General features: G+C 42.9%; 1 protein-coding gene across 1 annotated transcript in view; it reads left to right on the top strand.

Annotated features, from left to right (window-relative positions):
• The first annotated feature begins 8,203 nt into the window (after nt 1-8,203).
• The window catches only part of LOC134404290 (V-type proton ATPase subunit S1-like), an 85,467-nt gene continuing 81,262 nt past the window's right edge, over nt 8,204-12,408 (top strand). Inside the window, exon 1 of the mRNA XM_063135006.1 lies at nt 8,204-8,316. Within this exon, the coding sequence (XP_062991076.1) occupies nt 8,204-8,316 (113 nt within the window). The remainder of the gene's footprint in view (nt 8,317-12,408) is intronic.

Below are 12,408 nucleotides of genomic sequence, written 5' to 3'. Positions count from 1 at the left end.
AGTGAATGTGCACTGCAGCTCAGGTACCGGGCACGCCGGTGCACTGCTCCATTACTAAAAAAACCCAAGTCCTTAACTGCAAAGCTTCGCAGCTCTAGGGAGGCGCAGGGGTGAATCACCACCACCCCTGGCCTGGTACATTTTCTGTATTTTAAGGAGAAAATGTACCTCTGGTCATGCCTACTCAGGAGTAATAACATAGGAATTAACTGGGACCCCCCCTTCATGGTTGAGCAGTTGAGCGGAGAACCGTCCCACCCTCCTCTTTTGTCAGTGAGACCACCCTTAGACACCCCCCTCCAACAAAGAATGGGATGGTCTGATAGAGTGCAAGGACAGCAATACATGGGAGGGAGGAGAGCATTTACTTCGCATAGAGAGGGGGGAAACCAGACTTCCGCCACTGCAAAATGAAGCCAAAAATGAAGGGGAAGAGGCGAAATGAGTGCAGGACAGGGATGACATCATGTAAGTGATGTCATGTGAGTGAGCTGCAAAACTGCATACCAGGCATGGTGAGTCTGTGAAAAATCACTGATGTGATGGAGCCCTATAGCTCTGTGAGGAGGTAGTACACAGGGAGTATTTTGTGTGGCTTTTATATTGTACATATAGTTGCACAAATCAAAAAACCAATTTCATCATAATTGTGATGTAGGGATACGCATTTTGGTATCCATAGGAACCTCCCTTGCACCCGCTGGTTACCTGTGATTATTTTTATTTAATTTTTAAAAATCGAGTGTTCTGGAGCACTTCAGAGTGAAGCACTGCCCTCCAGCTGCCTGATGTTTTTATCCCCCTGAATTCCTCTCTGCTCTCTTGGAAACCCAGAGACTTTCTTAGGAAGTAAAGATGGTGGGTAGTTGGAGGTACTTTGTGTTTTGGGTTTCAGATGCCACCTCTGCTGCGTACTCAGGGTCATCAGCAAGTTTCTTGCCTTTTAGCATCACAACTTTGCCTTACTGTGAGATGGTTTCCGTTGGAGCAGAAACTTGGGTTAAAAGATGTGGGTTTATGTTTTGGGGCTCAGCCCCAAACTATCTGAGCAGTTCTTAGAAGCCAGTTGATCTTCTTGGACTGAAGTTTACCATTTCAGTTCCATGTTAGTTTATTTTTACATAATTAAGAGCAAATCTACTCTGTCATTCAAGGCAGTGGTTTACTGTTGGGTGGCTTTTAAAATAACTTAGAAGTGATGTTATTTCCACACCTCTACTGATATCCAAGTATAAACAATATACCTGGGGCTGCTGAATCACATATTTTCAAAGTGTTCAGCATGCAGGCTATTAAGAAGCAAAGTGTAAGGGCTGCTACTTTCTGTTATTGTAATGATGCTGTGTGGGGGAGGTTAGTGGTAGATTATACGTGTTAGTGATGCTGGGCTAGGGAAGTAACAGGGCAAGTAGCACACACATACATTTGGGGACTTTAGATGCTTGAAGGTGCAAATATCTAAGCACAATACAATATATAGAAATAAGAGATGCAGATAGGTAAGTGCTAAGGTTCACCATAGGTAGAGAGATAAATTGATATCAATGGATAAGATAGTTGACAAAGTTCGTGACAAATGCCAACCGTCTTTTCCATATACGGAGACAGAAATAGCAAAAACAAGATTATGAAAGGCCAACATGTAGGTTAGAAACCAGTCGCAGCTGGTGAAATGGAAAAGTGAGAAAGAGCTAGCAGCCACAAAGCAGAACAGAACTTCCTTTAGAGTAAACAATTAAAGAACAGGAAAACATGACCTTCCATTGATGTGCACAATTGACTGTAGAGAGGAGGGGGTTTTCCCAGAAGAATTGGGTCTAAAAATGAGATGGTCCAATAATTCCAAAGAACTAAGGAGCATTAGTAGGAGGGCCTAAAGATGTAAAATTGAGTATTTAAGGAGAAACATACAAGTAGAAACCACTTTTCTTTCTTCTCTAAAACCATCAAGACTTTCACTGATTTCAGTGGTGGTCTAGGGCTAGTTGGTAGGCCTGAAACCACAGTCTTTTCTGAGAAGGGAAAGAAGTGCTACACTGGTGTAGCATCTTGGAGAGAGGGAAGGTGTTTGTTCAATGAGATCTTGTCTTCTAGAGTTGTAAGTATGTTTTAACTTTGCTGAATGGAGGTTCAGAGTGTGTGTTTAATTTTCTTGAATTATTTTGATAAATGTTTTAAAAGTGAATACTGTTTGTTCTTTGAGTCTGAGGCTGTAGCTAGACCTAAGGTTTATCCCAGGATTGTCCTGGGTTCAAACCTGTTCATCTAAGTGCCACACAGGGCATCCAGCGCTCAAGCAGGGACGAACCCGGGATGATCCTGGGATAAACCTTAGGTCTAGCTACGGCCTGAGTGAAATTCTGGTCCTAGTTACTGTAGTCTCATTAGCTATCATACTGAAACCCACCTGGAGAATTATTGATGTAAAGATTCTGAAGGAACCCATTCTTCCAGCAGCCTAGGTTCAGTAGTACTCAAGTAAGTTAAGTAATCAATAAATTTGGCTCTTACAAAAGCTACAGCTAACTGAAATAAATCTGTTGCAAAGGGGAAACCTGGGCCATAGCTAGACCTAAGGTTTATCCCTGGATCATCCAGGGGTCAAATCTGTTCACCTAGGTGACACACAGGGGATCCAGTGCTCAGGCAGGGGCGAACCCTGGATGATCCCAGGATAAACCTTAGGTCTAGCTGTGGCCCTGGTTGCTTATACATCGTTTTCAACAGTCAATCAGTACTTTGGATAGAATAAAACTCAATATTTATCTTGTGATTTAAGAAGAACACCCTTTCCAAATCTGAAAGTATCATTTAAACCTTATCTAGCAGCTGCACTAATGTCAACATCATCTTTAATTCTGTACCAGCATTTTAGGTTCATTCTAGGAGTACCCTTGAGCACAACATGAATTCCTCCAAACATCAGAAGAATTCCATTGACCTTAAATGTTTTTTTTCTGACATCTATTCATGAACCTTTCGCTTAGTGATAGAATAAGAACTTTTAAAATGTTATCTTTCTGTCCCTATATACTATTTATACTTCACTGATAAATGGGCAATTGTTACCTGATTCGTTCAGAGAAATTTCTGGCCTTTCAATATGCAAAATGAAAAGGTCTTTTTTGTTTGTAAGATCAAAGTTAGTCTTCTACTGGTGTTTAGATCCACCTAGAGCATAGATGACATAGCACAGATGCTAAAATCTGCATGTTGATTTTAAAAATTGCACTGACTGAAATGAAATGTCCATACAAAAGAGCCACAAGTTTGACATTATTGTAAAGTGAACTGTACTTAACCATATTTACTATAGATAGATTCTATGGCAAAAAAGCCAACCCCTTTTGCCAACTATTTGCCATAGAAACTATTAGGAACGATACAACATATACTTATATTGTTTATTGGAGGGGAAATGAGTTTACACCAGTGCATGTTGCATAAAATAGTGCAATGTACAACAGTGATGATCTTTTCTTGAACTCACTACCACAAGGTGTAGTGATGGCCACCAATTTGGATGGCTTTAAAAGAGGGTTGGATAAATTTTTGGAGGAGAAGGCTATCAATGGCTAATAGTCCTGACGGTTGTGTGCTATCTCCAGTATTCGAGGCAGAAGCCTGTGTGCACCAGTTGCTGGGGAACATGGGTGGGAGCTGTTGCACTATCTCCTGATTTGTTGGTCCCTGGTCAACAGCTGGTTGGCCACTGTGTGAACAGAGTGTTGGACTAGATGGACCCTTGGTCTGTTCCAACATAGCACCTCTTATGTTCTTATCCTGAGATGATGTTTTTCAGAAATTCCTAAGAAATGTGTTTCCCATAGTTAATCTAAATTAAATGTTTATTTAAAAAGTAAAGTATTACCGTGAGCCACTAGGTATTGCAGTATAAGTCACTATTTTGAATATCAACAGCCTAATGTTTTGAGACACATCATATACACAGAATAGAAAAGTGAATGTTACTGGCAAAGCACCCTTCACAGGATTTGCTGTTTTCTACTGGGAATATTTCCATTTTTGGTAGAAATTCCCCTTTTTCATCTTTTTGTTTAAGCTTAGGGCTGGATCAATGGGCACTTTAATCCACTTACATTCAAATCTACTATCAGTCACAACACAGTTGTCACTGTCAAATCCAAACCAATTTTACAGAGAGGTTGATTTTTCAGTTAACTTGGAGGGAAATGGCATAAATTTGCAATGTCAAAAGAGCTACATTTTCAATAGCAATGTGGATGACAACAGTTTTCTATATCTCTATACAACTAAAGAGGTTTGTGTACATAAGCATGCTTCTCCACCTGTAGCTGATTTGGATGCATATCTTGACTGAGTGTGTCTTTTTTGGTGAACAGGGATATGCGTACACATTTGGTGCACCTGTTAGATCTGATGAGTTACCTGCACGAGAGTTGGATGGGGGCACTTCACTTTACTACAAGAGCAGGAGTCAGGTGGAGGTATTCCAGTTTGGAATATCATCAGATTTCAATGGTTGAGTGAGAAAGTGCACTTGGCTGCAAAGCACACGTAGGCATTGCATAGCTGTGTTTTATTTGTCTAAAGTTCAGCAAAGGACTGGACTATTTTAGCATAAAGCACAGCTTAGCCTTTTCTTAATTGGAACTCCAAGTTAGCAAATACAACTGGAAGACTGTGAACGAAGATACCTTTTGAAGTAAAAAGCTATTGTTTGTACTGTGTTTTTAGATTACAATTGTTACATAATATAAAAATAATAATTTTAAAGCAATTATCACATTCAAAAATGCACTTTAATTTTTCCATAAGATCTGATTTCTTAATATGCAGGCATATATTTTGTATTGTGCATCTTCTCAAAAACACCTCTTCTGAAGTTCCGTTAGCAAACACCCCTACATTGGCCCTTTCTACAGCACCACCTTTTTTATTCAAATTTTGAAGACTAAATTTATCATTATACCACATGAATATCGTGTTGACAGGCTTTCACAGACAAAATAATTTACACCAAGAGAATGTAAACACTTCTACAGCTGGAAGGTATATTTCAATACACCATAAGAATATCTGTAAAAGAACCTGTCCAAATTTCTAACCTCCTTATGTGTTATTTTTCTTGTGCACCACACTTGAACTCTGAAAAGTTGTGATCAGGATTGCACACTCAGGGAAGACACAACTCTAGGTTGAGCATGGCCCCAGGATCAAAGCCAGTGAGGTCAAGGAGAAGATAGAAGATTCTTTTCATCTTCTGTGACAGGGGTGCAGCGTTTCAGGCATAGCCTATTGGGGACTCCGGGACAGAGGTTCCCAAAAGGCCATGCGCTGTTTCTCCCAACCATGGAACATTCGGTGGTTTCACATTGTTTGTGCAGCTTTTCCCCTGTTCTAAAAGGTTGAAATGCCTCTCTTAATATTTAGTTACTGGCAGTAAGAGCTTCAAGCTAAAATACATTGGTATTTTTGCTCCATTCTTTTTGCAGTTGGTCTAATTCCCTTTTGCCTTTGGCCCTGAGCACAACCCTGGCCCAGAGAGCTTCGGCTATGGGGCGGTATATAAATGTAATAAATCAAATCAAATCAAATCAACTGGAATGCAGCTCCCAAGAGTTTCTCTGAAATGAAATTTGGCCTTTGGGATGAAAGAGATTCAGAACCCTATGGGGCTAGACTACTCTGAAGAGGAACAGTACTTGGCAAGATCTTATAGATGTGCACCTAGAAAATACGCCCTCTGAAGCAATCTCTGTGAAGATTGTACTGCATTCATTCTGATCAATCGCAGAAGAGCAGCTTTAAAGCTCCATCCAATGAGCGTTTTATTGCACGTTCGTTACTGGGCACTCACAGAGTTTGTTCAGGACCCTCACATGACGGCATCTGCGCGCCTTCCGCCCCTTCTGGCCTTCCTTGAGCGCCAAAAAAAACCGTCATTAAGTCCGTTGTTTTTTAAAACTTGGAATCGCTGCTCTCTCCTGCCGTGTGCAGGAGAATGAGCTCCATTAGAGCAGTGGACTCAATGGGCCTCGTGCTGGCTCTGTACTTCCTCGTTTGAGGAACGAAAACACAGGCGGAGAAGTGAAGGTAGGGAGCATTTTAACCCCCGGTGTGATGGAGCTTTTAGTCAGCCCCCGCAACAACCCTGCATAAAAGGATGTGGTTGAACTGCAAGTGAGCCCTTTTGTGATGCGCGTTGGAAGAGAAAATGGGATTTATGAGAGGAAATAATATGTAGATGTGCGAAATTGTGAATATATAAAAGGAATTTACTGTGTTATCTTTGCTTTCATCGGTAACTTCAAAATACAATAAAATAGAGATAACCTCAAGGCACAGAATTGTGTAAAACTGTTTTTGAAATGCATTATAATCTTAAAGCTCATATGAACATATGAAGAGCTTTATTAGATTGGACTCTGTTTCCTGTCTCTGATTACGAATCTTCCAGGCTGTCCTTGCTTTGGAAGAAATCTCCTAAAAGTAGCACACAAAATTAAAGGCACCAATATGTTGCATTTATGAATATTCTTGCTTGTTGATCTTCTCCCTGCCACAAGACACAGGAACCCTCATAGGTTGAAGATTTTTTCAAAACGATACAAATAGTTGTTATAGGAGAAGCTCCACCCACCACAGCTTGCAGGCATGGAATGTTTGTGGGGCAGGAGGTGGTGGTATCACCCAGCATGCCTCTCAACCCTAGGGGTGCTCATCAGTGGCACATAGAGCCTAGGAAGCCCCAGCAGGTGGGGAAGGAATGCAAGCATTGCAATGGGAGGGAACCCCCTGTCATCACAAGAATATGGCAGATGAAATCTCATGAGATGGGATTTCCATGTCTTGAGAGATTTAGAAAGGATGACATGTCGACAAGGTCTATATAAAGCCTCCTTTCACATTGCTTGGCCTTAGCCACGGGGGAATCCGCACGTCGTTCCGAGATCGCTTCTAAGCGACCCCAGAGCGGCGTGAAAGCGAGCATGTAACTTGCCTTTTGAAGAGCCGACGAAGAGACGTCGTTCGCGCCACCGCCGCCACCCAACTCCCTCCTTGCTGGCTGGGACGGAGCGCTCGGGGGAAGAAGGCGGGGTGGAGAGCTTCCACCCCGCCTTCTTCAGCCGAGCTCTCCTCGCCGCTCAGCGAGGAGGTCTGCGGGTGGCAGCGGTGGCGGCGGCGGGAAGGACGTCGCTTTGTCGGCTCTTCAAAAGGCAAGTTACACGCTCGCTTTCACGCCGCTCTGGGGTCGCTTAGAAGCGATCTCGGAACGACGTGCGGATTCCCCCCACGCAAGCAGCGCATCCCACTAACCTGTCCCAAGGTTACCTCACATAGTTGGTTATCCTGTCAGGGGCTGTCAGCAGTGGGCAACTTCAGTAGGCCAACGCCGGAATTCTCTCTGCCATGCCACCAAATTGCACATGTATTTTGCTTGTGTGGTGGTGGTGGTGGCGGGATCAAAACTGCACGGTGCACCCTTGCCTTATTTTAAAGACAGATTGCACTCCTGGAAGACCATGATTTGCTATTTAAAAAGGTGTGTGTCCACCGCAAACGTGTGTTGTTGCAACTATCATGGCAGAGTACCTTTACTGTTAGTGGAGGCCCGTGCCTTCTGTATGGGAAGGATCGCATTGGAATCTCTTTATAGCAAGGAACGTGTATGGACTTTGCAGCCAGTACATGCATTAGCCCCACATACTGGTCCAGTTCTCCCCTTTTCCTTATTTCAGAAAGTCAATAAAGAATCATAGTATCCATGAAGCTCCAGCTGCCAAGGGATATATCATCCAACTGCTCATTTGCTGTAAACCCAACAAGTTGTAGGGAATTCAGTAGAGTAGCAAGCAAAATTCTGCTACCCTAACTCTGCTGTAGTTTAGTGACCGATAACCACTATGCTGCACCAAAACAGTTCGCAATTCAAAGCAAATTCTGTGTGCCACCTGCAAGATACACAAAACCCTGCATGGTTCACAGAAGGCTTCTCCTTGCTCTCAAAGTTATTTCAAAGCTCACACCCAGGTTAGATGTCGAATGTTTTTTGTTGACATAAAACAGTCCCACCTGGCCCTCTTAAAACCACCCTGGTTGAATCCAGAAGCTTCAGGACAGAGTCATATAACAGCAGCCTCTTTGACTTCCTTTCCTTTCCAGCTGGCTTGAGTTTCCTTTACAATTCGACTAGCCACGTACAAATCCAGCAGAGATCATGGCAAGACACAAGGCTGTTTCATGGGCACAGCTCTTCTGCTTCTTCAGCGTGCTCTGCAGAGGGATTCTGTCCTCGGGCCATGTGCCTATGCTGCTCTGGTCAACACACAGGTGAGGAATTCTGTATACCGTTCAGTTGCTAGGAAACACAGCACCAATACAGCGGTGTTTTGTGTAGACAAGATCAGCCTATCTCCAAATTAATTTCAAAGTGCAGGTCCTTACCTTTAAAAGGGCTTAATAGTTTTGGGGCCAGGATATTTGAAGGACTGTTTCCTCCGGCATGAGTCCATCCGGCTGTTCAGATCCACCGGAGAGACCCTGGTTTGGGGCCCACCAGACTCTAAATCGGGGTGGGGAACTTGTGGTCCTGAAGATCTTGTTGGACTGCAACTCCCACCATCCCTCACCATTGGCTATTCTGTTTGATAGGAGTTGCAGTCCAACAACATGTGGAGAACCATACGTTCCTCACACCTGCTCTAAATCTTAGATCCAGGAGATTTGTTTGCCCCCTTCTCCTGAGAGCAGTTAGAAGCCAACTATGACCATTTTATTCTAGAAGTTTAGGGATGTTTGATACTTGAGCCTAGTCTCTTTGTTAATTGTTTTTGCTTGCCACCTGTTTTTACTCTTGTTTTGTTTGAGTTTTTTTTTTTTAAAAAAAATCTACTGCATTTTTAAAACTTTCTTGATTGTAAGCTGCCATTGATAATTCACCACAAGCACCGGAAAGCTGGATAGATATATTTTAAATAAATGCATGAGAATTAAGTCTGGTTTTTAGTCATGCTTTTAAGCTTGGAGCCCTACTGTGACCCAAGGTCAGAACATGGTCTGAGCTATACAATACTGCTTCATTGTGAAAGCTAAGCAGGACTCAACCTGGGTTGGTTACAGTGCCTGGATGGGAGAGTGGGCCTGTTCAGACAACACTTCAGGCTCTATGGTTAGCAAAACTGTGGTTCTCTGGGGTTAGCACTAACCACAAGCCGTGCTGCCACACACAACACTTCAAGCCATGGTTAGAGCTGCTAACCCTGCTGCAGACGGTCTGACTGTGGTTAGTGTGTGAGCAGAGTTTAGCAAAATGCATCACATACAACACCTTAAACCCTGCTGCTTAACCAGAAGTGTTAACCAATAAGGTTTAAGGTGTCTTCTGAACAGGCCCCAAATGATATAGGGCCTGTTTGGACAACACACTAAGCCATGGTTAGGCCAGTAACCCCTGTGCAGCAAATGGTTAGTGAGCCTGTTTAAACCATGGTTATGTAGTCAGCATAGTTAAGAATGGTTCACACAACTCGCTAAGTCATGGGTCACATGACACCCAAAGCGATAATTTTTAGCTCAAAGTGTTTAACCACCATGGCTTAGCGTGTCGTGTGAACAGGGTCATTGATGCAACAAGCAGTCACAACTGGCCAAGACCTTGAAAGCAATTGTTTCCTTTGACCTTGCTGCCATGTTGGTATTTATTTATTTTTATTGTTGCACTTATATCCTGCCTTTTTTCCTGCAAGGAACCCAAAGAAGCGTACATAATCCTCCTCCTCTCCACTTTATCCTCACAACAACAACCCTGTGAGGTGGGTTGAGAATCTGTGGGCTGAGAATCTGTGACCGGCCCAAAGTCACTCAGTGGGTTTCTGTGGCTGAGTGGGGACTAGAACCTGAATCTCCTGACTCCCAGTCCGACACTCTAGCCAATGCACCACAGTGGTATGGCATCTAGCTATGTAATACTGGATTAGCATAATTGCTTTTAAGCCCCATCCAGGGCACTCTGCTGGCTCAGCTCATCTGTTCCCTAAGGTTGCTAGTTGTCCTATAGTTCTGCTCTCCCCAACCTGGTTCCCTCTAGGTGTGTTGGACATAGGGATGTACAGATTTCATTAAATCCATTCTGTCTGTGTTTTGTGAATGGTCAGGCATCTTTCATTCTGTTCTTTGCTCTTTGATGGAATCAGTTTTTTAGGGATGTATGACAATTTCATTCCTCTTGTTCAAGTGTGCATTGACACTAGTGTGTACTGGTGCAAATGTGAATTTGCGAAGATTCACCAATAAATAAATAAAAAAGTCCACAAGTTTACAGAATCTGTGTAACTCAGAAAAAAACAGTGGGCTGGATTCATAGAAATATGAAATAATTTCTGTTGTGGATTTCTTCGACATACGTAGTTGGACTGCAACTCCCATAATTCCTAGCCAGTATTCATATGCGTTGGATTGCAGCTCTCATAATTCCTAACCAGTTATGGGAACTGCACTCCAACACATCTGGAGAGCATCAGGTCGGAGAAGGCTGTGATATTTAGTAGTACAAAGTTTGTTCATTTTAAATGAGGACGTTTATAAAATCAAATAAAAATCCTTCAATAGTTATATAAATGTCATTGCACCATGATAATTTAATGAAAATAAAGTCACAGATAAATCGCTTTTTGATTTGTCAGTAACAAACTTCATAGCTAGCTGGATTTTCTTTTATAGCAAATTTCAGCCCCCACCCCCGAATACACTTTAACACAGAGAGAGAGACAGAGACAGAGAGAGCACTTTGTAAAATAGGTTCCTTTATTTCCCCTTTTATGACAGGGACCTGAGAAGTGATTTGTGAGTCCATAAATGAGCACAGAATCAAGGCTAACTAGATCACCAACCATCAGACATAAAAGTATGCAAGCTTCCAATAGTTTGGGAACCGAGAAGAAGAACTAGTGATTTGACCAAGGCTACCCAGTAAGTCCATAGCTGAACACAGGAGCGAGTCTAACACTGGATCACCAGCACTCAGTGTAAAAGCGTACATGCCTTAATAGTTTTCATAGCTTTTCTATTCATATATCAACTGAAAATGTGGACCAGAACCAATATCTCTCTCTGTTGCTACAATGGCTTGGATCCTAATTTTCATTCTGTAAATGGAAAATAGTGAACATTTATATGGGACTATCCCTCCACCCCATTCCCTATGCATTCCCTGTGCCCCTTATAAATCTGCTCCTAAAAGTGGACCCCTGGGAATGGGGTGAGATGGAGGTGGGGGTGGTGTGCAGGTGGACCGTGAGTTGACAGAAATTGCCTTCCCTCTTACGTGAATGGAAACACAACTTAGGATCCAAGCAAATGTTTCATGTTTGCTTAGGCAAATGTATGGGAGGTTGCATGTCCAAATCCAAAGCTTTACATAAACTCTGAAGATTACATGGAATGCTAGGCTGTAAAAGCGAGCTAGGGTAGTGTAGTGGTTACAGTGCTGGTCTGGGACTCAGGAGACCCAGATTCTAGTCCCTATTTGGCCTGAAGCTCACTGGGTGACTTTGGGCCAATCTCTGTCTCTCACAGACGTGTTGTGAGGATAAAATGGAGAAGAGAAGGAGGATCATATATACCACCTTGAGCTCCTTGGAGGAACGGTGGGATAGAAATGCAACCAATAACCAATAAATAAAAAAAGGATGCCACATTATTTTAGTGGAGACGGGGTAATAAAATCGGAGTGTACAAAAGGATGCACATTGATCCTTTTCCTGAGATGAAAAAAATAGTCCTTCAGGGCTTTCTCATTTGCTCTTTATCTCTCCACTCCCAGACTCTAGCCTTGGTATTTCTCTCCACCCAACCACTTTCTTCACTGTTTCTCTCCCTTCTCTGTCTTTAACCTTCTTCTTTCTCTCCCTTTCTGGCCCCTTGCCTTGGTCTTTCTCTCCCACTCTCTCTTTTATCTTGCTGTTTCTCTCCACTTCCAGCTCCTAGCCTTGCTATTACATCCCTCTTTATCTCACAGTTTCTTTCCCCTCCTAGCCTCTAGCCTCACTCTTTCTCTCCCCTTGTCTCCTTTGCCTTGCTGTTCCCCGCCCACCCCTTTTGATGAGCCAGGTACCGACGGCTGCCATTATGTGGCTAGCCATTTCCTCCATGGGAGCCATTTTGTGGTGGTGCCCTCAACAGTTTCTCAAATGTGCCCACAGGTCCAAAAGGTTGGGGATCCTTGATCTGAGGGGTATGTTGCTTTCCCCTTTTGTCTAAAAACAGTAAAACTTCATATGCAAAGCAGCAATCTTGCTGTACGTGCTAAAGTGTCTGCTCTTAGAATGAAAACATGGGAAGCCTTACGTATAATCACAGCATGTTGTATTGTCTGAAAGAAACCTGATCCGTGCTCGTGCCAGGATTTTGAGGACCCTCAGGCAT

Source organism: Elgaria multicarinata, chromosome 9 (assembly GCF_023053635.1).
Source record: "Elgaria multicarinata webbii isolate HBS135686 ecotype San Diego chromosome 9, rElgMul1.1.pri, whole genome shotgun sequence".
NCBI lineage: Eukaryota > Metazoa > Chordata > Lepidosauria > Squamata > Anguidae > Elgaria > Elgaria multicarinata.
This window is presented reverse-complemented; position numbering and strand designations above follow the sequence as displayed.